Source organism: Ovis canadensis, chromosome 17, assembly GCF_042477335.2.
Source record: "Ovis canadensis isolate MfBH-ARS-UI-01 breed Bighorn chromosome 17, ARS-UI_OviCan_v2, whole genome shotgun sequence".
Taxonomy (NCBI): Eukaryota; Metazoa; Chordata; class Mammalia; order Artiodactyla; family Bovidae; genus Ovis; species Ovis canadensis.
Window position 1 is genome coordinate 61315688 of NC_091261.1, and position 25036 is coordinate 61340723.

Sequence of the window (25036 nt, forward strand, 5' to 3'; positions counted from 1 at the left end):
CCTTTCCGATAAGATGGCCCCAGCAGTCGTGAAGGAAGAAGCCGGGCAGATACCTGGGTGCGGGTGGGGGGCGGACAGAATTCCAAGTCGTGGGGAGTATGAAGTCCAGAGGCAGGAGTCTGCTAGGCTTGTTCCAGGCAGAAAGAGGCTGGAATAGAATGTGTGTGCACGTGTGTGTGGGGTTGGGGTGGGGTGGGGAGTGGGAGCATGGGGCCAGCTGAGGACGCAGAGGTGGGTGCGGGGTCGGGGGGGGGGAAACTCTGGAGTTCCTGCAAGAGTTGGGAAATTTCTACTAAATACCAACAATGATGACGGTCAGGACAGAGGAAGTGGGAGGGGAGGAGGGGTGAAATGAGAGTAGGAGGGGGAGGGAGACAGCGGGAGGAGGGGGAGAGAGAGATGCGGAGGAGGGAGAAGATGGAGTTGCTCCTGGTAAGGGATGAGCGGGGAGCAGGTGGGAGTGAGGAAGCGGGGAAGGGTTAGGAGGTGGAAGCGAGCCAGGTTCAACTTTGCACGCGGGCCACGAGGGCCCTGGGGCTCCCTCCGCCAGAAACGGAAGCCAGGGCGCCGGGTTCCCGGCGGTGGCCCCGCCCCAGTCGGACCATCTGATCCTCGCCCCGCCTCGAACACGCCCCTTGCTAACTTAGGCCCCGCCCCTTCGCCCATGCTCGCCCGCGCCGGCCCGAATCCCGGTGCCCAGGGCGTCCCGGGGGGCGGTCCGCCCCAGTGATGGCGCATAAAACCGCTGGCCACCTGCCGGGCCGCTCCTCCGTGCGCTGCGAGCCTCGTCCTCGGAGTCGCTGCCTCTATCACCTCCGTCCCCGTCTCGGTCCCTCCACAGGCGCGGAACCCCGCGAGCACCGCGCGGGCGCCGGGGCGCGCAGACATGGGCAACCTCTCTAGAGCGCGCCGGGTGACCGCGGCGCTGGGTTTCATCGGGCTCCTCTTCGCCGTGCTGGGCATTATCATGATCGTGATGGTGCCCTCAATCATCAAGCAGCAGGTCCTCAAGGTGGGTGAGGGGCTTGGCCTGGGACCCGTGCGCGGGATACCGTCCGAGGCTGGAGGGCGTTGGGCGCCCGGAAAGGCCAGGCGCGCAGCCGGCAGGCTGGCGACCCGGTGCCGGGATCCGCGTGCCCTGGGCCCGGGGCCCTGAGCACCGGAGAGACCAGAGGGCATGAGGCAAGCCAGTTGGCCATCTTTCCCAGGAACCTCCCCGACTCAGGACGCAGGCTGAGTTTGGGGGCCAAGGAGGGCCCCCAGGGCCTTCTGCTGGAGGCACTGGGCTGGGGTTGGGGAAGCCTGAAGGAGAGACCACCTGGGAGCCTGACCTCACCTGAAGGTGAGGGGTCCAAGGCGGGCATGGCGTGTGCTCGTGTTTCTGATGCCGCCAGGAGAAGCCGAGGGGCAGACTCCATGCTTGCCTACCGTACAGCAGCCTCTGACGGTGTCTGGTAGAACTGGCACTGCACTTTGCTTGCTTCCTGTGAGCGCAGGCGGACAGGAACCCTCAAAGCATGTGCATGTGAGGCTCACATGGGTGCCCAGGCCGCCACTTGTTCCTGCTTCCAAAACCTCCCTATGCAGACCCCGTCTTAAAGGCAGAATGGGTTGTCCTCTCCTCCCCTGCGGCTGCCTTCCTGATGCAGATTGGCAGTGATAAGCTGCTTTACTCCCCAGATCCACGCATGGGCAGGAATAAGCCCAAGGCTGCATAAACAGGGTCCTTCAGGAGCCCACAGCCTGAGAGTTTTCCTCTGATCCTAACCTTATACACTACTGCCCTTTCAACCAGGGAGACAAATTAAGGCTGTCAGCTGGCCTTCAGACCAGCAGACTCTGCCCTGGGTGTCTGGGCAGCCTGTTTGAATGAGCCTGGAGTTACTGAAGGACAGGCAGATTCCAGAGTATCACATTCGAGCTAAAAGCATTCAGAGCTTTGAGGCCAAGGCTACAGCACCTGCAGGGCTCAGAGGGGAAACTGAGGCTTACCTTGGTGCCTCCCAGATACAACCGAGATGCAGAGCTGGGATAAAGATGTGGCTCTTGTAACTTGCTAATTGATTGCTCTTTCCCCCTGCTTTAGGTGAGTTTCTTGAGAATGAGGACTGGGTCTCATTTCATGTCCATGCCCCATGCCCAATGCAAGATGCTTGAGAGATGAATGAATGAATGAAGGCTGTATCTGCGTAGACCCAGCTGCCATTTTTTTGGCTTTAAAAATGGTTTTTCTTGAAATCTCTGGGCAAGTGGTTGTCTGAGTCATATGGGCCACACCATGTCCTTTGTTTTGTTCTCAAATCTTGTCCCATTAAGTCCTGTAATCTGATTGCAGGGAGGTCCTGGCCAATGGTGACACTGAGTTCCTAGTTCCTCTTAGTGGTTTTTTAATTTTGCCTGTGAAGTGGCGGGAAAAAGTTTTGTGGGGAGACCTCAGAGTAACAGAACTGCGTCTTTTTATCCCATGGTGGCCAATGGGTGTTTTTGCTTTGCTTTTCAAAGTAGCTGTAAGGAAAAAAAAAAAAAATGTAGCTGTGAGAGCTTAATCTTGGTGAAAGCCGGCTGTAAATGCCTGCCGATTTTGTAGTTTCTGTGCTGTGTGCGTCTTGGAGGGATGGTCTCTCGTGTGCTGTACGCATGGTGAACCCTGTCGTGATCCTGTGCAAATAGCCTCTTGCCTTCGGGGCGGCGGGATGGGGATGAGTGGAATTTATAGTTGATGAAGAATCTTGTCAACCCAGTCCTTCTTGGACTTAATGCAGGTGTTTTCTTTTTATGGCAAGTTAGAAGGATGTGTGTGTGTGTGTGTGTGTGTGTGTACATGCGCACATGAATGCCCTACCTAATTTCTCATTCCTCGTCTGGGCTTCCAGAGAGGAAAGCGCCACTGTCCTCAGTTGTCCCGGAGCTAAGATTTCCAGGCTTAAACTTGAGGGAGAGTCACCCAGCATCTACCACAAATATCCCAAAGGTGATTGGTCTGTGGCTGAGTGGTGTGAAGACACGGAGGCGAGCCCAGCCTGTGCCAGCTTCTTGGACAGCTCAGGCCACGCTCCGGCCAAGAGCCTTCCGTCAGAAGAGTGCCTGTGTTCAGGAGACTGAGTGAGTAGTACGTTAGGAGAGGAAGGGATGGCCTGTTGGTGTTTGCTTTGGCTGCACGTGTCCATATACAACTTGAATGGGAGGACTTGTGCTTTGATTTCTACTGTTTTATGCTTTGGGGTTAATGAAAGAAGTCCATGTATATAAAAGACATGCATTCTTTTTTAACCGAGAAACGGTTTCTTTTCTTTTTTAAAATATAATTTTATTTATTTGTTTTGTGGCTGTGCTGGCTCTTCACTGCTGTGCGGGCTCCTTTCTAGTTGCGGCGAGCAGGGGCTCCTCTTTTCGGGGCACAGGCTTCTCATTGTGGTGGCTTCTCTTGTTGCGGAGCAGGGGCTCTAGGGCACTCGGGCTTCAGTGGTTGTGGCATGGGGGCTCAGTAGCTGTGGTACACGGGCTTAGTGGCTCTGCAGCATGTGGGATCTTCCTGGAACAGGGGTCGAAACTGTGTCTCTGCCATTGGCAGGTGGATTCTTTATCACTGAGCCACCAGGGAAACCCCAGGACATGCATTCTTGTTTGTAAAAAAAAAAATTCAAGTTGAGGGAAAACAGGGCCTCTCCCCCCGCTCATTTTATTCCCCTTCTCGATAGTACCACCATCGTCCAAGATTATCTTCGTAAGAAGACTTTTATAGAGATACACATCATGGATGTGTATTTAGACATAGACATATAGACATAATATATACTTACATGTATTGAACTATATTATGTCTAAACAGCCTGCAGTTTGCTTTTCAATTCACAGATATCATTTGAAAAATTTTCCATATCTGTCACATTTTCACTGTTGCATAGTATTTCTTTGAATACTGTACACTTACTTACCTGTTTCTCCATTGACTGATAATTTTCTCATACGTGCCTTTCTGTGTACGTGGATAACCACTTCCACTGGGTGCATTTCTAGAAGAGAAGCCTCTAGACCAGAAGGTCTGTCCGTTTTGAATTTGGTCACAGCCTAATGACCCCTCTGAAGATCAAGAGCATTTATAATTCCATCCAGAGTATGAAACTACTCACTCCCCCACATCTCTGCCATTATTGGTGACGACCAATTTATTAGCATCTTAAATAATTTTGGCGGGTTAATCTGGTGCGTGTCATTTACGTTTCTCAGGTTGCTGATGGGGTTGCACCCATTTTGAAACTGGTGTCAGTTTCCAGAGCTCAGGGTTTGCAGCCCTGGCCGTGCCCTTTGCTTGCTGGGGACCTCAGGCCAGTTACTTCACCTCTGAGCCAGGGATTGTGTCTTCAGCTCTGAGGCAGGAATCAGATCTAGTTTGCTTCCTGTCAAGATGATGAAGTACGAAGGTGATGACGTGTGTGTCGCACTGCCCTGGATGTACCTGTTTTCTCATTTGAAGGTTATCATACTCTTGTAAGCTGTTGTGGTGTTTTTCCTTCCTACAGATAAGGAAACTGAGGCATACAAAGCCCAGAGACATGTCAGGGTTCACACAGCTCATGGCAGTAATGGTCAGGAATCCTGACCACAAATCTGGGTCTACACTTCAATAGGAGAATAGGAAGGAATGCAGAAGTCTTTTATCCAGTGGATTTCTGGGCAGAGATTAGAGAGAAAGAACTAGATCTTTATATATTTGGGCACAGAAAGCAAAGCAGATGAACACATGACTAATGGAAAAAAAGCTATAAGGTTCTTTGTGTTAAAAAAAAACAAAACAAAACACACTCCACGAAACTCTGTATTTTCACTAGATTTCTATCAGTGCATGTGAAAGCGCAGAAAAAGATGTGGAAGGGGGCACCGGACTGACAAAAGTGGTTACTCAGGGAATTGGGGGTGTGGTGGGGGGAAGCATGCTTTATCTGTGAAGTTCATACTTCTTTTTTAAATAATCAATTAATTTGTCTGGGCCAGGTCTTAATTTTGGCCTGCGGGATCTTTTTTTTTTTTTTCAGTTGCAGCATGCAGAGTCTTTTTTAGTTTCGGCATGCAAACTCTTAGTTGTGGCTTGTGGAAACTAGTTCCCTGACCAGGGATTGAGTCTGGGCTCCCTGCACTGGGAACCCCCTGACTTTTTCTTTTTAAACAAGGAGAATATATTCATGTATTATGTGTTTAGTTAAAGGTTAGTTATAAATCCATAGCTTTCCCCCAAAGAATGGCCAAATGAGTTCAGTACAGAGTGTGGGAGGCACACAGCCGAGGGGACCTGTGGATGGAGCTCCCTGGGAGAGGCCTTGAGGGAGAATGAGACTCATTTCTTCTCCTTTCTCCCCGCCAGTGGGGAGGGTTGGATGAGAGGTGTTCAGACTGAACGCATTTAGGAGTGTAATCAAGGATGATTTTGTGCCAGGCATCTTTGTAAATGTCAATCATCTCAATTAGTCCTGGGAGAATTCTGGGACACACCTCTCATTGTCATCATCTACAGTTAGGGAAACAAAAGCTTAAGAGAGTATTTGCTGGTGTGTGTGTGTGTGTGTGTGTGTGTGTGTGTGTGTGAAAATATCCTGAGGCAAATCCCAGGAGGACGGTCATACTTGTATCCATAGCCTCGAATGGAGCCTGGCATGCGTGGCCCTCTGTTTGCATGGATTGGGAACCCTGGGCTACATCTCTGGGCATGTATTCCCAAATTACTGGCTGTCTCTGGTCCACCAGGGGAGGTCCTGCTGGGCCAAGAGAAAGGGGCTTATCTGCTGGGCCACCATGTGTAGAGATGGACTTGGTAGCCTTCTTCACGGCCGGGGGTGGGGGAAGTGGGAAACCGAGTCTCTCTCTCTCTCTTTAAAAAAAAATATATATTTAATTTATTTTGGCTGTGCCGGCTCTTAGTTGAAGCATGTGAGATCTTTCGTTGTGGCGTGTGGGATCTAGTTCTCTGACCAGGGATTGAACCCAGGCCCCCTGCATTGGGAACTCAGACTATAAGCCACTGGACCACCAGGGAAGCTCCTTCTCTGCCATCTTTAAAGTTTTATAGTTGGAATCAGCCTTGGGTGCTTTATCCACTCATTTTTCCAGCTGCCAAATTCTTCCCTCACCTGTGTCCCCTGCTCGATAAATGACACCTCCATTTGTTCCCTCCAAGTATAGAGGCACAAACCTTGGGTTATCCTGGATGCATTTTGTGGTATCCTTGTATCTGCTCCATCAGCAAAATCTATTAGGATTACCTTCAAAACATATTTGCATTCTGACACCTTCTCAATATCTTTACCATTCTGGCCTCCTCCATTCACCACTTGGACTGATGCCGTAGTCTCATCTCTGGTCTCCATAGACAACCTGATCACGTGCCCTCTCTGCTTACAGCCCTTTGAGGTATCCCCATTTCACTCTGAGTGAATACCAAGGTCAGTTTGGTGACCTGAACTCCCTGCCATGATCCAGCTCCTGTTACCTCCTTCACTACACCCCTTGCCTTGACCCCCTGCTCACCTGCCACAGTGTCCAGTCTTCAGCGTCCTTGAGCCCACTGAGCCTGGTTCCACCAAACTCTGGCTTGCTTTCCCCACTGCCCTGAAGGCTCACCCCGCAGCCGTGCATAGCTTGCCTCTCACGTCCCTAAAGCCACCCCCAACTTATGTTACCTGTTGATTTGTGCATTTTCTTTCTCCCTCGTGGGCAGGAGTGGGGGCTGTCCTGTCACTCTCTCTGTAGTGTCCCCAGGACCAGATCAGTGCTTGGGTTCACAATGGGATGGTGGGATGAACAGACCCTGAGTGCTTTGAGGTTGGGCTCTTTCCTTGGCCTTTCCCCACCCCAACCCTCAGCCTCCCTATTTTTACCCCCTCTCCCTCTGCAAGGGCCACCCAAGGAACCATGCTCTGCCCCAGTTGCTTCTCACCAAGGCGTAAATGCTCAGTCGTGTGTGACTCTTGGTGGCCCCATGGCCTGTAACCCACCAGGCTCCTCTGTCCATAGGAATTTTCCAGCAAGAATGCTGGAGCCGGTTGCCGTTTCCTCCTCCAGGGGATCTTCTTGACCTAGGGATTGAACCCACATCTTCTGCATTGACAGGTGAGTTCTTTACCATGGAACCGCCTGGAAGCCACCAGTTGCATTTCGCTCTCTGGCAGATTTCTTTTGTGCATCAGTTCAGAGGTGGGGGTTGGGAGAGAGAACTGTCGGTAGACACCAGTTAAGCACCAGATACTGTTCTAGGTGTTTTACCTGCAGTCACTCGCTTCATTTAGTATCTAAATAGCTTCCGTTGCCTCCTTTTTTGTTGAGGGAAATGGAAGCACAGAGCCGAAAAGACACTTGCCCCAGGTCACACCGCTGTAGTGCTCTGGTGGGTAGCTGTAGCTCTAGCTGGGTGGGCTGCTGCCTGTGGACCCTCTCTTCCCCACTCTGTATCCCTGAGAGCTCAGCTTGGTGTTTGGAGGCAGGGCAAACCCTTCCCCTGGTCTCTGCTTGGGTCCGCTGTCCCTTGTCCTTTTCCTGCACAGACAGTGGGGCGGTAGGGTCCTTCCCAGGCTTTTCTCCTGATCATCACCTCCCTCAAACTGTGAGTGCAGGTGCCTCCCGACGCCTTCCCTCCATGGCTGTCCGATAGGCCTGGGTGGGCTCTAGAATCACCGATGCCAAGGGAAGCTGGCCTGTGGTCCCAGCAATTCTCAGGGTGTCCCCGCTGTCCTGAAGGGTCTGCTTGGCCAGCTCTGTTCCCTGTCCCCTGTCTGGGGCTCCAGAAAGCCCCAGGGGTCGTGTCTCGAAGGGTGTCAAAGTGTTGAGGGCTGACTGCATCTGGCTGCCTCTGGCCATGGAGGATAAGGCTGTAGACTTGACCCGTGGCCACAGATCGCAGGGGACGCACTCCCTTCTCAGGGGGCAGGGGGGTCGCAGGTGTGTTCCAATTTTGTGGTGTTGTTCTTCCTCTTTCCTGCCTGGGGCTTCCTACCCCTCTGGTGTGTGAGAGGGCGGCTTCCACTTACTCCAGAGCCAGGGCTGAAAAACATGGGCTATTTTTAGTTTCCCTGAGTGTCGGTTATTTTTGTTTCCCTCTTTGTATCCTCATGGATTTGCTTCACCAGTGTGTGTGTTTGAGAGTGTGCTGGATATACATGTTGATGTATGTATATGCATGCCGGTGGTACATGTGTGATGCACAAACGTGTTGGCATGCGCCCATGCACACTTGTGTGTGACCATGTACTGAAGCATGCACACATTCATGTTGCGTGTTGGCATGGGGTACAGTGTCTTTGTGATAGCGTATGCGTGTATGTACATGAACACATGTGTACACATACATTGACATGTGCCCAGACTTGGTTCTTGGCACACATGGGTTCACGCGTATTATTGTTATCCATGTGTATATGTGTGTGTTGACACATGCTGGGCGTATAGTTACACACGTGGACACACATGGTAACACGTGTTCTGAGTGTGTTGGGGTGTGTATGCACACGCGTGGCCATGTGTCCTATTGCGGTCTGGCCTTCTGGAGGCCTGGCCCGAGGCTGTGTTCAGTGCACCTAAAGAAAGAAAGAAAGAAAAAGTGAAGTCACTTAGTCGTGTCTGACTCTTGCGACCCCATGGACTGTAACCTGCCAGGCTCCTCATCTATGGCATTGTCCAGGGAAGGATACTGGAGTGGATTGCCATTTCCTTCTCCAAAGGATCTTCAGGAGGGCTTCCCTGGAGGCTCAGATGGTAAAGAGTCTGCCTGCAGTGCGGGAGACCCGGGTTCAGTGCGCCTGGCTTTTCCCATTTCATGACATGTTCCCCAAGCCTTCCTAGGATGACTCATACTTGCCAGGCCTTCTGTCTGACCCATGTGATTAGCTAGAATTTAGAGAAGCTTGGCTACCTGGAATCATCCTGTTATGACTTCAACATGTAGCAAACAGGACAGAAGTGAGTGGATGTCGAGGACTTGCTCGTTGAAGATTTTCATTTTCTCTTGGGCAGTTTTATTCTGCTGGAACTTGGGCCCAGGCACGTCTGCTCCGTCAGTGACTGTGGATCTTGGTGCCTGGAAGCATGATCCTATGCGCTTGGTCAGCAGCAGAGAGGCCTCCCAAGGCAGGTTTCAGCCACAAGGCTGACTTCTCTGGCTCATCATCTTAGAATTAGAGAATTTGGTTACAAGAGCACCTACTCCCCCTCCCCCCACCCCCCTACTGTGCCATAGAGATCCAGTAGCTTCATTCCCATAAACACATTTAGAGTGCAAAGAATTCAACTGTAGGTAGGACTCAGCCAAAAAAAAGACAAAAGGAGAAGTTCTTTAATGTGCCTCATCTCCTGCCTGCTGGTTCAGATGTGACCTTGGCCTCCACTGGCCCTTGGAGGGGCCATGGGAGCTGAAATGCAAAGAGAAACAAAAAACAACACCAAAAAGCTCATTCTTGGTTTTGGGGCTCTCTGGGGCCCTGGAGCTGGCGAGTTACAGCCTGTCCAGGGGTGCCTGGGACCCACATTTGAAGCTCAGAACCTCCCTGAACCCAGAGGTCCGGGCCCCTGGTGACCCTGGGCGCAGCTGGCTTCATTGTCTGGCTTCCTTCCCCCACCTCCACCCCATCATTTCCTCCTGTGCCCCGATTTATTGCTTCGTGCTGGGTAGGAGGAAGGAATAGGAGTGGCCCGACCTGTGCTTGCTTCCTGGCATTTGGGGTGAAGTTCCTTCCACCTTTTCTGGAAGCTGCTAGAAGGACTCTTGAGACACTTTGATGTGTGGTCTCTTGGGCTGCTCTTGAACTCAGATGCTGGTGTCTCCTTATCTCCCTGACCGCTGGCCATTGGCACATTCCTGCACTAAAGCCTTTCCTGGCTGAGGTCACGCGATCTCACACGTCTAATGCCATCTTTGTCTGGGCCCCTCCTAAATTGATATCCTAGGCCCAGGCCTTTCCCCTTGAACTCCAGCCTTGAGCATCCAGTGGCCAGCTCTGTATCTCAACCTGGGTGTTCAGAGGCGAGTCACGCTTACTCTAGCCAGTGCTTGACTTCCCATCACTGCCCCTGCCCCAGAACTTCATTCCTCCTGCCACGTTCCCATCTCAGGCCATCGCTTCTCATCTGCCAGCTCCCCCGGCCGAAAGCCTTGGAGTCAGCCTTGACTCTCTCACTTCCCACGTTGGACCTTTTGTTTTTGGCCTCATCTTCAAAATATTAGCAGAGAGACCTCCCTGGTGGTCCAGTGGCTGAGACGTCACGTTGTCGATGCAGGGGGCCCAGGTTCGATCCCTGGTCAGGGAGCTAGATCCCACAGGGTGCAACTTTTAAAGTTCTCATTCCAGGACTAAAGATCCCGCATGCTGCAATTAAGAGATTTCGCATGACATAACAGGAAAAAAAAGGTCCCTCATGCCGCAATGAAGATCAAATATCCCCTGTGCCCTAGTTAAGATGTGGAGCAGCTAAATAAATAAACAGATAAACGTAAGATACTAAATAACCCGAAAAACACAAAAGTAAAAATATACCCAGAGTCCAGCTTCTCTCCACACCCAGGGCCACCACGCTGGTCCAGGGCACCAGCCTGGATTCTTGCTCATCTCCCTGTGCCCACCTTTGCTCCCTGGCTAGGTTTTTCAGCACAGCAGCCGAAGCGATCCCATGAAATCTGCAATCAGAGCATCACCCTCTTCTGCTTAAATAAAGCCCGACAGTGGGCCCACACCATCCCCTCCGAGCCAAGGTGAGACTTTATGTTGGCCCTTAAGGCCTCTACCATCCGAACCTCACCCCTTTCTGTCCTCCCCTTCAGCTTGACCTTGCACCTGGCCCTGCTGGCTGGTCCTCAGACTAACTGGCACATCGGCCTTATTGAGTTCTTCCCTCGCCCACAGCTCTTTCCCTGAGGTGACATGCATGTGATTCTCTCTCCTGCCTCCTTTAGGCCTTTGTTCGGATCTTGCTTTCTCATGGATCTTTCTCTTTTATTTTTTTGGTCTCACTATGCAGCATGCGGGACCTTACTTCCCCTACCAGGGATCGAACCTGTGCTCCTTGTAGTGCCAGTGTGGATTCTTAACCATGGGGCCACCAGGGAAGTCCTTCTCTTGTTGAATATTGCAAGTTTTCTTCCCTTTCCCTGGTGCTCCGAACCTTCCTTACCCTGCTGTTTTTCTTCTGTTGCCCCATCATCCACTGAGATACTGCAGAATTCACCTTTGCATCCTGTTTATTGCTTATTGTGTGTTTCTCTCTGTGAGAGTGTCAGGCCCATGAGGGCAGGGACCTTGGTTTTTATTCATTGCTGTGTCCCACGCACTTGGAACGATGCCTAGCACATAATGGTAGGTTCTCGAATGGTTACAGATGTTTAGAAGACGAGAGTGGTTTCACAGGAAGGTACGTGACCAGTGGCAAGTTGTCACCCTCTATGGTGACATGGGGGGGCTCCCCTCCCCCTGTGTGGCTGCACTCGACATGAAGCGGTCCCACCTCTCACCCACTGCAGGAGCTCCCTCTCCGGGCCGTCTACTCCCGCTCACGCCACTCGTGTCCATTTTCCCTGCCACAGTAGAATGTTCTTTATTGTTTTTCTTCTTATTTGGGATTATTTTTGATATTTCTTTCTTTCTTTGGCTGTACCTCACAGCCTGCAGAACTTCCTTGACTAGGGATTGAATCTACGCTCCCGGAAGTGGAAGCATGTTGTCTTAACCACTAGACCACCAGGGAAGCCCAGCTGCACTTATATATGTATGTAGTGTATTTATTTATGGTTGTACTGGGTCCTCGTTGCAAGGGTTGTTTCCAGTTGCAGGGAGTGGGGGCTACTCTCTAGTTGCGGTGTACCGGCTTCTCATTGAGGTGGCTTCTCTTGTTGTGGGGCTCCGGCTCTAGGGCTCACGGGCTTTAGTAGTTGTGGCCCACAGGCTTAGTTGCCATGTGGTGTATGGAATCTTCCCAGACCAGGGACTGAACCCATGATCCCTGCATTGGCAGGTGGATTCTTATCCATTGGACCACCAGGGAAGTCCCCCTATGCTCTTAAAAATAATGTAAATTGCATCATTTCACAATATGGATGAAAACCTTCTTGGGTGTGGTGTGAAACCCATCTGCTCCTCACAGCCTGTGAGCCCCTTTCCTGCCTCCACTCCCTGCCCTTTACTCTGTTGTAGCCTCACAGACTTTTCTTCTTGTTGTTTTTTGTTTTTGGTTACGCCACGCAGCTTACAGGATCTTAGTTCCCCGACCAGGGATCGAACCTGGGTCCTAGGCAGTGAAAGCATGGAGTCCTAACCACTGGACAACCAAAGAATTCGCCTTATGAGCTTTTCTTTTCCTCCTGTGCACAGGTGTTCTTTCCTGCCTCAGAGCCTTTGCACAGACTGTTCCTTCTCCCCAGAAGCCTTTTTCCTCCTGACTTTTATGCTGGATTCTTTTCTTATTTAAGCTCAAATGATACTCTTGACAATTACCCCTTTCCTCCCCCCGTCCCCATCCTATGAACCTACCCTATCTGTGTTATAAGCATTCCATGTTATTATCTTCTAAGCTGTCACCATTCTGGAATAATACTGTTCACTTGGTTGAGGTTCCCCGAGGCAGGGGCCTTGTCTGTCTTGCTCATGACTGTATCCCGTGGTTGGGAACCCTGGTCTAGGGCAGAGACCTGGCTGGGAAGGGACCTCAGGCCGAGGCAGTGAGAGGAGTTTAATCGGGATCTTCAAATTCATGGATTTGGAAGGCAGACTCTTTGGCTTCAATGCTGGCTCTTCCCCTTCTTCCCCTCCTATCTCCCGCACCAGAGAAGACCTGGGAGCCTGGTCTTTGTGGTGTATTCATGGATTCAGGACCTGAATCTCAACAAGTCCTGCCTGTGTTCCAGAGATATCTCTCTGACTCCAGTGACTGGGTGGTTTTCCTGGCTGAGCGTTGGTGTCTTCTGATTGATTCCTCCTCTGCCCCAGTTCAAAGGGACACCAGTTTATGAAAGTTGTCACTGGGGCTGTCTGGGGGTGGTAGGTAAAGAAACAGCACCTGGCTTGGCCCAGGGACCCAGGGAGGTGTGGAGGCTGGCCTGGAGCCACCTCACTCTGCCTCTCAGAGGGAGAAGGGTTCTCCTGCTGGCATCTTGGCTTCAGCTGGGTGGCTTGGATTGGGGGAGGGGTGTTATTTCCCTCCCACTGCATTGAGGCCCTGGTTCATCATTAAAGGGAATTGTTTACGTTTCTTGTCCTCATGGGCAGAAATGGCGTGAGGCTGGAGTTGGGAGATCCAGGTCCACTTTGCTGGTGATACGTACTTCCTCTGTATGTATAGGATCTCATGTCGTCTCAACCAGGCAAAATCATTTACCTGCACTCAATAAACCACAAGTCAACTGGGTTAGTATTGGCCTAGAGGGTGCAGAGAGAGGGTGGGGAGGGAGCTTCCTGTGGCCCTGTTGTTTCTCCCGTGGGTCCTGTAAGGGGTCCAGCCTGAATGCAATCCAAGAGATAAACATTCATTTTTAAACCTAGGGCTCAGATGGGCACCTGCGCCACGTGGGAGAGAAACTGGTTGCTTTCAATTTCCCCATGGGTCTCCAAAGGGAACTTTATGGAGGGACCTTCAGAGGTAGAGAATTTTCCCAGTGGCTGGGTAAAGTTGTAGTATGAAGGCTCATGGGCTCTGATTGTCAGGGCTTGTCTCGTACGCTTATCCCTGAGCTAATCGCTGTAGCTTGAGAAAGGAAGGGACTGCCCTGATTGGTCAAGCTTGGATTAGATGCACATCCTTGGAGTTGGAGAGGGAGGTCTTTTTTCCCCCTAAAGCAGGGAGATTGAGGTGGGGTGGGTGGTGCCCTAAAGGGAAAGGGTGGGAAGGATTGTTAGGAGAAGGAGGAAAGGATGACAGGCAGCAGAAATGATTGATGGATGCTTTTCTCCAGAATAGCTTTCTCACTTCATCTCACTGCCTCTCACTGCCTCTGCCTATTGTAGTGTTAGAGATTATTTTCTTTGTCACTACCTTGAACTGCTTGAGAGGGTGGTAACTGATCAGCTAATTGTTTCTGTAATGGAATGTTTCATAAACTCAGACTGTTAGATCTGGCACTCAGTTCCATCTTTTATTCTTTCAGAAAACAAAAACCCAGAGGGAGCAAGGATTTAAGTAAGGCCAGAGAGCAAATTAGCAGTGAATATCTGCCTGCAGTGCAGGAAACCCGGGTTCAATCCCTGGGTTGGGAAGATCCCCTGGAGAAGGAAATGGCAACCCACTCCGGTATCCTTGCCTGGAAAATCTCATGGACAGAGAAGCCTGGTGGGCCACAGTCCATGGGGTCGCAAAGAGTTGGACACGACTGAGCAACTAACACTGTCAGGGAAGACTGTTGCCAAGTGGGCAGGGAAAGTGGGCGAAGGTCCGATGGGCTGGGGGAGCAGGGCTTGGGAGAAGCCAAGCAGTTGTGAAAGCAAGTCATGAGCTAATGTTTTTCAGGTAGAAAGTTCCCAGGGTCCCTGTCTGCCCGCCCACCCACCCACCTCCTGGAAGCAGGATTGGGAGGAGGTGTTTGTTGTAACCTGGGAGAAGTGTCAGGACTGGGGTGTGCCAAAGTGCAGGCTTTGTCTTTCCCGGGTGGGAGCCGCCCTTGGTGTGCACCGGAGGGGGTGGCGTGGAAGGGAGATAAGCCAAGTTTCTCACCTTCCTCAGAGCTTGTACAGAACAGGTACAGATGCAGAGGAGCTGGCCAGGAATCACTGTGGCCAGCAGGTACATTCTGCAGTGAACCAGCACACCTGTCATCGACAGTCCCCCGGGGGAACTCCTGACAACCTTGTTGATCCTTGTCCCAAACCCTAGGACACACCCTTCTTCACCTGGGACAGTGAGGAGGTTGGTGTGACAGTGACCCTTCTGGACAGCCAGGCCCCAAGGGTCTCTGGGAGCATCCCCTTGTGCACAGAGAGTGCCCTGTGTGCCCACGTGAGCCCCTTCCACCTGAATGAGAATCGTGGGGCAGACTGGAACAGGGGGAGGTGGAAGGCAGTGTTGGCATGTCACCATCAAGGTCAGGCATGGCTTCTCAAACCCCCAGGATTCTCTCTAGGGTCTGGCCAGAGTTTTGGCATCCAGGAGCTAGGTGGACCCAAGACTTTGGAGCCAGGCAGCCTGGGTTCAAATCCTGGTTCTGCCCTTTTTAGCTATATGTCTTTGGACAAGTGACTTAACCTCTCTGTGCCTTATTTCCTCCTCTGTAAAATGGAATTAATGAAAGTATCTCCTATACAGGGCTCTTATGAAGATGAGGGGGTGGGCACATGTAAAGTCCTTAGAACAGTGGTCCCAGCCTTTTTGGCACCAGGGACTGGTTTCGTGGAAGACATTTTTTCCAGGGACCCAGGTGTAAGGGGGATGGTTTTGAGATGATTTGACGCATTATGTTTATTGTGGACTTTCTGTTTTTCTTACATCAGCTCCACCTCAGATCATCTGGCATTAGATCTTGGAGGTTGGGGACCCCTGACTTAGAATAACAGCTTGGCAAGTGTCACCTGAGTTTTTTCTCTTGTCATCATATTAACCTTATACACACACCCATTGTAGGATTAGTTGGTCACTTTACCAGATTGGGACTGCGCTATGCCCTCTTTCCAGCATCTTGCTTTTCTGACGCCATCTCTTCTCTGAATTTTCCCCAGGCACCTGGGTAGCTCTCAGTGGGTATCTAGATGATTGAACATCCCACGGTTGTACCCAGCCATTCCCATGAGCAGTAGTGTTCTTTTCCCACCCTGATGTTTCAGTTTGAAAAATTTTGTTTTGGGAAAGTTGTGAACATAGTGCAATGAATTTCTGTAAGCCTTCTCTCAAGCTCCACTGATGCTGCAATTTGTGGCATTTGTGTTCTCTGTCTCTCGTGGCCAAACCATCTGAGAGTTGCTTGCGAACGTGATGACATCTCACTCTGGAGCACTGCCGCGTGCGTGTCTTAAGGACAGGAATATTTTTTTCTGTAACCACCAGTCACCGTCACACGCAGAAAGGCTTGTGATGGCTTGCTTCTTTGATCTCATGCTCAGATGACATTCGGAGTCCCTTACTGTCCCATGAGCCCTATTACAACAATTTTTTGTCTTTATTGTTTGAATCATGTCCTGTGTCTGGTTGCCTTGTTTCTTTCTCCTCCTTTAATCCAGACTATCCCTCTAGCCCTGTTCTTTTTACTGAACCCTTCACAACATTAGCGTTTATAAAGGGACAGGCCAGTATTTTGGCAGGATGCCCTTCAATTTGGATTTGTTTGTTTCCGCGTGAGTGCACGTTTTCTTCTGACAGATTCCTACACAAAAGTCTCCTTGTTTGAGTCAGATGGGAGTAGAGTCGGGATGGATGTTGGGACTCCCCTCTCTCACCCCTAGCTTGGCAGCCAGCCCCCTCCTGCAGCCGTCCTGGGCCCCCCCGGGTGAGTTTGAACCTCCCCTTGGACTGGAAGAAGCCCCTGATTCCATCCTGCCTCGGCTCTTTCAGCTGTTCCTCCATCTGCTTCCTAATTTTCTTAGCTCTGATTCCTTGCCCTCACGCCCAGGTGTGTGATCCTTCCAGCCGCCCTCAGCCAGCCTGCCCACTCCCCTCCAGCCCTCCTCATCTCCCAGGACCATGGAAGCGTGATGGCCTGTGGGCTGGGTTGCCGCCTCATCCTCTGGCCTGGGAAGGCATTGCACCTCTGGGGTGCCAGAGGCTGTCTGGTGGAGATTAGACAGCAGGTGAGGGCCTTCTTGTCTTCCCTGCGTGTCCCTCTGAGCCTTACAGAAGTTCTTATGCCAGGTCCCCCTGACCCCATCTGGCCTCTTGGCTGGCGGATGAAGGTCACTCGGGCTTTACTCGGCTGAGAGCCCGCTGCCACCGGAATCCCTTGGCAGCTTTGAAAGACCAACTAGGCCTCCGGACTTCCTTCGACTGCCTGTTCCCAGGGTTCCCGGATTCCACCTGCTGCAGCCTCCTGCTTTGGATTTTCAACTTTGAATTTTGTCTTTGCTGCGTTTCTCTTGTTGCGGCGCACAGACTCTACAGCGCAGGTTCAGTAGTTGCAGTGCATGAGCTTAGTTGCCCGAAAGCACGTGGGATCTTAGTTCCCCCACCTAGGATCGAACCTGAGTCCCCTTCATTGGAAGGCGGATTCTTAACCACTGGGCCACCAGGGAAGTCCCCTTTGATTTCTTTTTATTGTGAAATATTACATACTTGAAAGTAAGTGTCTAAGACACACATGTTAAATAAATATCTAAGATAAGCATCAGTGTGGTCATCCCCAGATAAAAAAGCAGAACCTCAGCTGCCCTCCAGAAGCCCCTGCAGAAGAACCTGTGCTTGTTTCCAGCTTGCTTGGCTTTTTATCATGTTACGATGTCTACATCCCGAAACACTGGCATTAGTTTTGTCTGATTGTGAACTTTACATGAGTGGGATCTTACTGCTATGATCTGACTTCCTGTATTCTCTCAAAATTCATACTTTGAAATCCTAATGTCCAAAGTGATGAAGTTAGGAGGTGAGGCCTTTGGGAGGTGATTAGCTTATGAAGGTGGAGCCCTTGTGAATAGGATTAGTGCCCTTTAGAAAAAACACCCCCCCCCCCCCACCACCTCACAGAGAGCCCCCTTGCCTCTTCCATAATGTGAGGACGCAGTAAGAGTCTCTAGCCCAGAAGAGGGTTCTTACCCAACCAAGATGTCAGACTTCCAGCCTTCTGTTTTTGTAAGCCATCTGGTCTATGGCATTTTGTGAGAACCACCCAAATGGACTAAGACAGAAATTGGTTCCAGGAGGGGCTCTGCAGTAATATACTTAAAAACGCAGAAGTGCTTTGGATCTGGGTAATGAATAGAGGCTGGAGGAGTCTTCAGGTACTTACTGGGAAAGCCTATTACTGCCATGAAGAGATCATTAAAAGCAATTCTAAGGACTTCCCTGGTGGTCCAGTGGTTATGACCTTATGCTTTCAATGCAGAGGGCATGGGTTCAATCCCTGGTTGGAGAACTAAGCTCCCACATGTCACCCTCATGCTGTGTGGTGTGGCCAAGAAAATATATATTTTTTTAAAAAAGAATAAAGTGATTCTAGTGGGGGTTCAGATAGAGAGGAGAGTTGTTGAGAAAGCCTCTGGTTTGTTAGAGAAACCTAAGAGGTTGTGAGCAGAATGTTGGTGAGGCCATTCTGATGATATCTCAGGTGAAAAAGAGGAACTTGCAAACTGGGGGAAAGGCAGTGTTGTGTAATGGCAGAGAACCTGGCTGAGTTGTGATTGTGTTGCAATGTTCTTGGTAGAATCAGTGGGTGATGAAAGCGGCTACCTGGCCGCAGCTGGTTCTGAGCACGGTAGCTCTGGAAGGCTTACGATCAAATGCCAGCAGAGGGACAGGACTTAAAGATAGAATTGATACTCAAAAGGGAATCTGATCTTTGAAAATTTGGAAAATTCTCAACCTATCTGTATTGGAAAACAAAAACAAAGAAACTGCCTGTTGGGAAGAGAAGACCAAGGGTGTGGCTAATGACAATTTGATAAGATTAGTGTGTGTGTGTCAACAAGACAGTCTCCCACCTGAGCAGGAAAATAGCCAGATTGGATTGAAGGAGAAGATGGGAAGGCGTGAGGTGGGAAGTCGGGATTCTTAGATTTTCCAGGATAGGACTAGGGAGCTATTTGACTGGGAAAGTAACTGTTTAAAACGAGGGAGGAAGGACCAGAAGGCCATTCAGAGATCACCAGGGCTTCCTCCTCAAAAGTGAGGTCATTGTCCACGTTTCAGATGACCTCTGCTCAGTGGAGCCATGGGGCCCGGGCTGCCCCCACCACAAACCCAGGTAGGTGGAGCCACCAGGGGGCAAGTATCGCCTGGAGAGCCTTAGGCCTGCAGCTACCCCCACAGAGCTGTGGGGGCCCAGCCACAGCCCCAGTGGGTCTGGAAGACAGGACATCAGCCCAAGGATGGGTTCTTCTTGAACCTTGGAGTATATGTTGATTGCCCCATTAGGTTTGGGGGTCACCTTGCACCTGTTCCTTTTTTTTTTTTTTTCTATTTCTCCCTTTGGAATGGGAGTGCCTGTCCTATACCCGTCTCACCACTGCATTTTGGAAGCACATAACATATTTGATTTCACAGGTTCACAGCTGGAGTCTCGCCTGTTCTTTTTTTATTTTTTAAATTTATTTTTATTTTTTTATTGGAGTATAATTCCTTTACAATATATGTTAGTTTCTGCTGTACAATAAGGTGAATCAGCTATACGTATACATATACCCCCTCCCTCTTAGACCTGCCTCCCACACCCTCCTCACTCATTGTTGATTTATATAGTTAGATGAGACTTTGGACTTAACTTTTGGATTGATGACTTGTGAGAGAGACATGGATATGGGGCAGCATTCATTATGGCCTGAATGTTTGCGTTTCCTGGCCACCCCACCCCCCGCCCCCCGCCAATTCATATGTTGGAAACCTAATACCCTCGGTGATAGCGTTGGGAGGTCAGGCTTTTGGGAAGTGATTTGGTTATGAGAGTGGATGGAGCCTTCCTGAATAGGATTAGTGCCCTCATAAAAGAGACCTTAGAGAGCTGCCTCACCCCTTCCACCATGTGAGAACACAGCGAGAAGTCTGCACGCCAGAAGAGCACACTCATTGGACCACACTAGCACCCTGACCCCAGACTTCCAGCCTGCCGCCTTATGAAATGAACGTCTGTTGTGTATAAGCCACCCACTTGGTGATGTTTTGTTACAGCAGCCCAGCCCTGATGGAATAAGACACATACTCTGTATTTTTTTTTTTTTTGTCTTGTTCTTGCTTCCCATTATGTTTGTGAGACCCATCCATGTTGTTGCAATAAATTACACCCCATCTTCATATCTGTCAAATATTCCATGAGGCTGTCCTGGTTTCTCCATCCTGTGAGCATCTCCACCTCCAGGTTATGAACACTCTTGGCCCTCGCCCTCAGAGTGCACAAGCCTGATTTCCTCTAGGGTCCACGAGAAGCAGCAACCCTGCTGGTTCCCGGAAGTGCCAGACTTCCGAGGTGATCCAATCAGTGTTCAGTTTCATCACAGGCTTTTAATTTAATAACTTATAGAGGTGAAATTCACATAACCTAAAATTAATCATTTAAAGGGATCCATTCAGTGGCAGTTAGCACATTCACGGTGCTGTATAACCATCACCTCTGTCTGCTTCTAGAATGTTTCTATCACCATCCTTTTTTCCTTCCAACTCCCCTGTCCCCTGGCAGTCACTAGTCTGCTTTCTGGCTCTAAGGATGTATCCGTTCTGGACATTCCCTATAAATGAAGGCCGACACTGTGTGGCCCTTTGTGCCAGGCTTCTTTCCCTCGGCATTATGTTTCCAAGGTTCTTCAGGTTGTAGCTTGTGTCAGCGCTTTACTCCTTTTTATGACTGAATTGTATTTCACTGTGTGTGGAGGAAACACATTCTGTTTATCCATCCATCGGTGAGGGACACTTTGGTTATTTCCACCTTTTGGTCACTGTGAACGGTGCTGCTGGGGGTTTGTGTGTACACATGCCTGTTTACTTCCCCTTTTAAAATATTGTCTCCTTTAAAAAAAATTATTTTATTTTTGGCTGTGTTGGGTCTTCGTTGCTGCATGTTGGGCCTTCTCTAGTGCTTGGCTTTCTCATTGTGGTGGCTTCTCTCATTGTGAAGCACAGACTCTAGGCTCTCAGGCTTTAGCAGTTGCAGCTCCTGGGTTCTAGAGCTCGGGCTCAGAACTTGTGGTGCATAGGCTTAGTTGCCCCAAGTCATGTGGAATCTTCCCAGATCAGGGGTTGAACCCATGTTCCCTGCATTGCAGGGCAGATTCTTAAACCACTGGACCACCGGGGAAGTCCCTTTGTCTCCTTATATTTCTTCTTCTCCTCCTCCTTCTCATGTCTCACCCCTCCCTGCCCCTGCCCCCATCCCCTGGGGGGTATGTCTTTAAATAGGACATGTGTGTCCTTGTGCCACAGGCGGTGCCAGGGGTCTGCTCAGAACAGTGGTCCCGAGCTCGGTTTTGAGCCAGGTAGGTGTGGCAGCCCATCCTGGCTCTGCCTTTTGCTTGTGCGTGACCTGGGGCAGGTTTCCCAAGTCTCTGGGTTTGGTTAGACTCCCATAAAATGGTACAAACCACACCTTCCCAAAGGGTTGAAATGAAGATCGAATGGGCTAATAGGTGGCAAGTGCTTTGAGCTGGGCATGGCCAGGCAGGTCCTATGCCTAGCACATGGGCTGCCAGAGCCTGGGAAGAGAGCAGACCTCTTTCTTGGTACCCGACTCCTGCTCTTAGCCCTACACTTGTCCCTTCATCATTTGGAAATCTATCCATGTATTCTTGTCTGCCCCATGGCTTCTTCTAATGCCTGGATTTCCGAGTTTATATTCCTCTCATTTTATTTATTCTTTTTATGACGGGTGTCTGGTTCCTTCCACTCCTACCTCCCCAAGCAGCAAACATCCTGGAACTTCCCATCGTAAAGTTCTCACATATTTCCTTGGAATGTGCAAGGCCTGGGGCAGCCAGGTCGTAGGGCACGCATGGGAAGGGGGAGGCGCGGGAGCCAGAGTCATCAGATGTGCCTTCCAGAAGGGTTCTTGCCATGCCCTCCCACATCTCCTCCAGCGCCTGATACCATCTGGCCTTCTAGAATGCCAGCGGTTGCCATGGGTGTTGTTTTGTTTTGCCTTTCTGAGTTGTGTTCGATCCTTCTTCCATTTGTAAGCCGATGGGAGGACAGGGTCGAGGCTCAGAGTTTGGGGGGGCCCATGGGGGGGCACACAGTAAACTGGGGATAGACCTCAGGATTTGGACGTGGTTTAATTAGAAATCTTTTGTCCCCAGTGACCGAGGTCAGCTGCAGGGAGAGGACAGAGGATGCGAGGGGCATCTGTTCAGCTGCAGACGCTCAGTGGGAGAGTTCAGGCTTATTCAGGATGCGGAGGGATTGTGGCTGACACCACGTACCCTGGGCTATTGTCTGTGGTCAGCGTAGGGGTCCCTTCCTGCTAAGGGTGTGCCTGTGGTCACCTTGCTGTGTAATTGACATGTGTATCTTAATTTCCGAGGGCTTTGTCTTCACGTGGCCGTCCCCTCTGTAAGCCTCTGTGTCCTTGTCTCTTATTTCATTTAACTTTTGGCCACACTTTTTTTATTTGGCCACACTGCGCGCATGCAGGATCTTAGTTCCCCTGCCAGGAGTCACAGCCACGCCCCCTGCAGTAGAAGTCTTAACTGCTGAACTGCCAGGGAAGTCCCCTCCCTGCCTTTTCTTATCTGTCACTGAACTTAGGACCCACCCTCAGTCCAGGAGGACTTCATCTGGAGATCCGTAACTTGTTCACATCTCCAGAGACAGTTTTCCAGTGTTGCCTTCTGAGGTTCCAGCTGGGCATGACTTCTTGAGGATACTGTTCGACCCAGAACCAAGTGTTTGTCCGACCTTCGGACTGGCAGAACTCCAGGTTCAAATCCAGGCCCTGGCTCTTGGGTTCTCTAGGAACTTGATTTTCTTCTGAAAGTCAGTGTCCTCTTCTGCAACTGGCAACCCATTTTCTCAGTTCCCACAAACTAAAATACAGGTAGAGTGGCCTCTGATGTGGCATGACAGCTTAAGACATGCCACTTAAGACAGCTGGATGGGATGTGCCAAGACAGCCCCCGCTGGCACCAGAAATAAGGAAAATAAAATAGGGGCACAGTGAAAAAAATTGAAAGTGGGGACTTCCCTGGTGGCCCATTGGTTATGACGCTGAGCTCCCAGTTGCAGGGTTCGCAGGTTCCATCCCTGATTGGGGAACTAGGATTCCACATGCCATGCATAGCCTGGCCTAAGACAGGATAAATAAAGATTAAAGTTTCTTAAAAAAAAAAAAAGAAAGAAAGCATACAGAAAAAGAGTCACAACTGCAATTGCAAAAAAAAAAAAAGAAAGAAAAGGCAGTACATGAAAAGTCATAGCTCCCTTGCCCCACAGCGGGTCCTGGCTCCAAAGGCAACTTGTGTTAATAGTTCCTTCCTGACAAACAATGTTTGTGTTCAGGGGGAGCGGGATGTCTTCCCGTCTCAGGCCCACCCACCAGGACCCCGCGTGCCTTTCTCCACTTTGGGTTTGGCACCAAGGGGTTATCTTGGAGACCTTTGTTCTAGCCCGGACACCCTCCTGTTCCTGGTCTGAGGGCCTGTCTGTGTGTATACAAAGCTGTGGGCTTTGTATACGGAGCGCTGCAAAGGGTGAGGCTGTTTCTCTATTTACTGCTGAAGCAGTGACCAAAGGCCTCGTTCCTTGGGACCTGACAAAGGAAGACACAGGTTGGGATCCATTCTGAAGAAACCTTCCTGCTGGTGACAGCCATGGTGTCTTCTGGAACTTTCTCAGGGCAAGTGTGTTTCCTGGGACGTCTGTAACACATGATCACAGATGTCTTTTATTTTACTTTTTGACCACACCTCGAGGCATGTGGGGTCTTAGTCCCCTGACTAGGGATTGAACCCACACCCCCTGCATTGGAAGGTGGAGTCTTAACCGCTGGACCAATGGAGAAGACCCATACAGATGGGTGGTTTAGAATAGAGATGTCTTCTCTCTCAGTTCTGGAGACCAGAAGTCTGAAGTTGAGGTGTTGGCCATACTCTCACTAAGGAGCCTTGTGTCTTTTGGTGACTCCAGGCACTCCTTGGCTTGTGTCCTCATCCCCCTAGTCTCTGCTTTTATCTCCCATGGCGTCTGCCTCTGTGTCTTTGCTACTGTGGACACTTATCATTGGATTTAAGGTCCACCCATGTAATTGAGAATGATCTCATTTTGAGATCCTTAATTACATCTGCAAAGACATCTTTTTCTGGGATTTCCCTAGTGGCCCAGTGGTTAAGACTGTGTGTTCTCAGTGTGAGGGCACAGGTTCTGTTCCAGGTTAGGGAACTAGATCCCACATACAGCATGGTGCGTGCAGCCAAAAAAAAAAAAAGACCTTGTCTCCAAATAAAGTCATGTTCACAATAAAAAAAAATTAATTTGGCTGTGCCAGGTCTTTGTTGTGGAATGCAGAATCTCTTAGTTGCAGCATGCAGGATCTTTGGTTGCAGCATGTGGGTCTAATTCACTAACCAGGGATTGAACTTGGGCCCCCTGCATTGGGAGTTTGGAGTCTTAACCACTGGACCACCAGGGAAGTCTCCACGTTCACAGGTTTTGGGGCAGAACTTCCTGTGTGCTAGGCACCAGGCTGCCTATGGCATAGGCTCATTGGATCCTCATAACCTCTTCTGAGTTGCGGTAATGTTTATTTTCCCCCTGGAGTCATGGAGGCTCAGAGAGGTTGAGGCACCTGCCGGAAGTTACACAGCTGGTGTAGACAGAACTTGGACCAGTGCTTGATCTCCTCACTTTTGTCCCAAGGTTGCAGCCCAGCCTCTCCCAGAATTCAGACCAGGTTGGAGAGATGTTTTGTGTGGTCCATGCTGCTATTAAAAAAATGAAACTGGTCACCAAAGTTTAAAGATGGGCCAATGACAGATACAAATCTAGGTTTCTAGGCAATGGTGACAGTTTGGAAATTCTACGCGGCAGCCATTGGCCAGGGACTGTCCCTGCTGGATGAGGTCTGTTCCTCGGTAGGCCTCTTTCTTGCCAGGTTGATGTTTCCTACTTCCATGGCCGTGGGGAAGTGACTCGGCCCTTCCAAGTCACTTCCTCAATTTCCGTCTCTGTAAAATGGGGATAATCATAGCCTTGGCCTCATGGGTTGCAGCTGTGAGGGATAAGTGGGTCGATAAATGGGAAGTGAGTAAGTGCTGTTGGCTGCGGTTGTGAGCTGTGAGGTGGCTGCATCAGGTTGGCCTTGTAACTGTTAATTATATGTGCATGTGTGTGTGCTCAGTCGTGTCTGACTGTTTGTGACCCCATGGACTGTAGCCCACCAGGCTCCTCTGTCCATGAGATTTTCCCAGGCAAGAAAACAGGAGCAGGTTGCCATATATAGGGGATCTTCCCGACCCAGGGATCAAGC

General features: G+C 50.4%; 1 protein-coding gene across 2 annotated transcripts in view; it reads left to right on the forward strand.

Moving 5' to 3' along the window:
• The first annotated feature begins 597 nt into the window (after positions 1-597).
• The window catches only part of SCARB1 (scavenger receptor class B member 1), a 93579-nt gene continuing 69140 nt past the window's right edge, over positions 598-25036 (forward strand). Inside the window, exon 1 of one of the 2 annotated variants that reach the window (XM_069557360.1) lies at positions 598-1012. In XM_069557360.1, the coding sequence (XP_069413461.1) occupies positions 887-1012 (126 nt within the window). In that variant the 5' untranslated portion in view covers positions 598-886. The remainder of the gene's footprint in view (positions 1013-25036) is intronic. The other variant, XM_069557361.1, reaches the window with a different exon arrangement.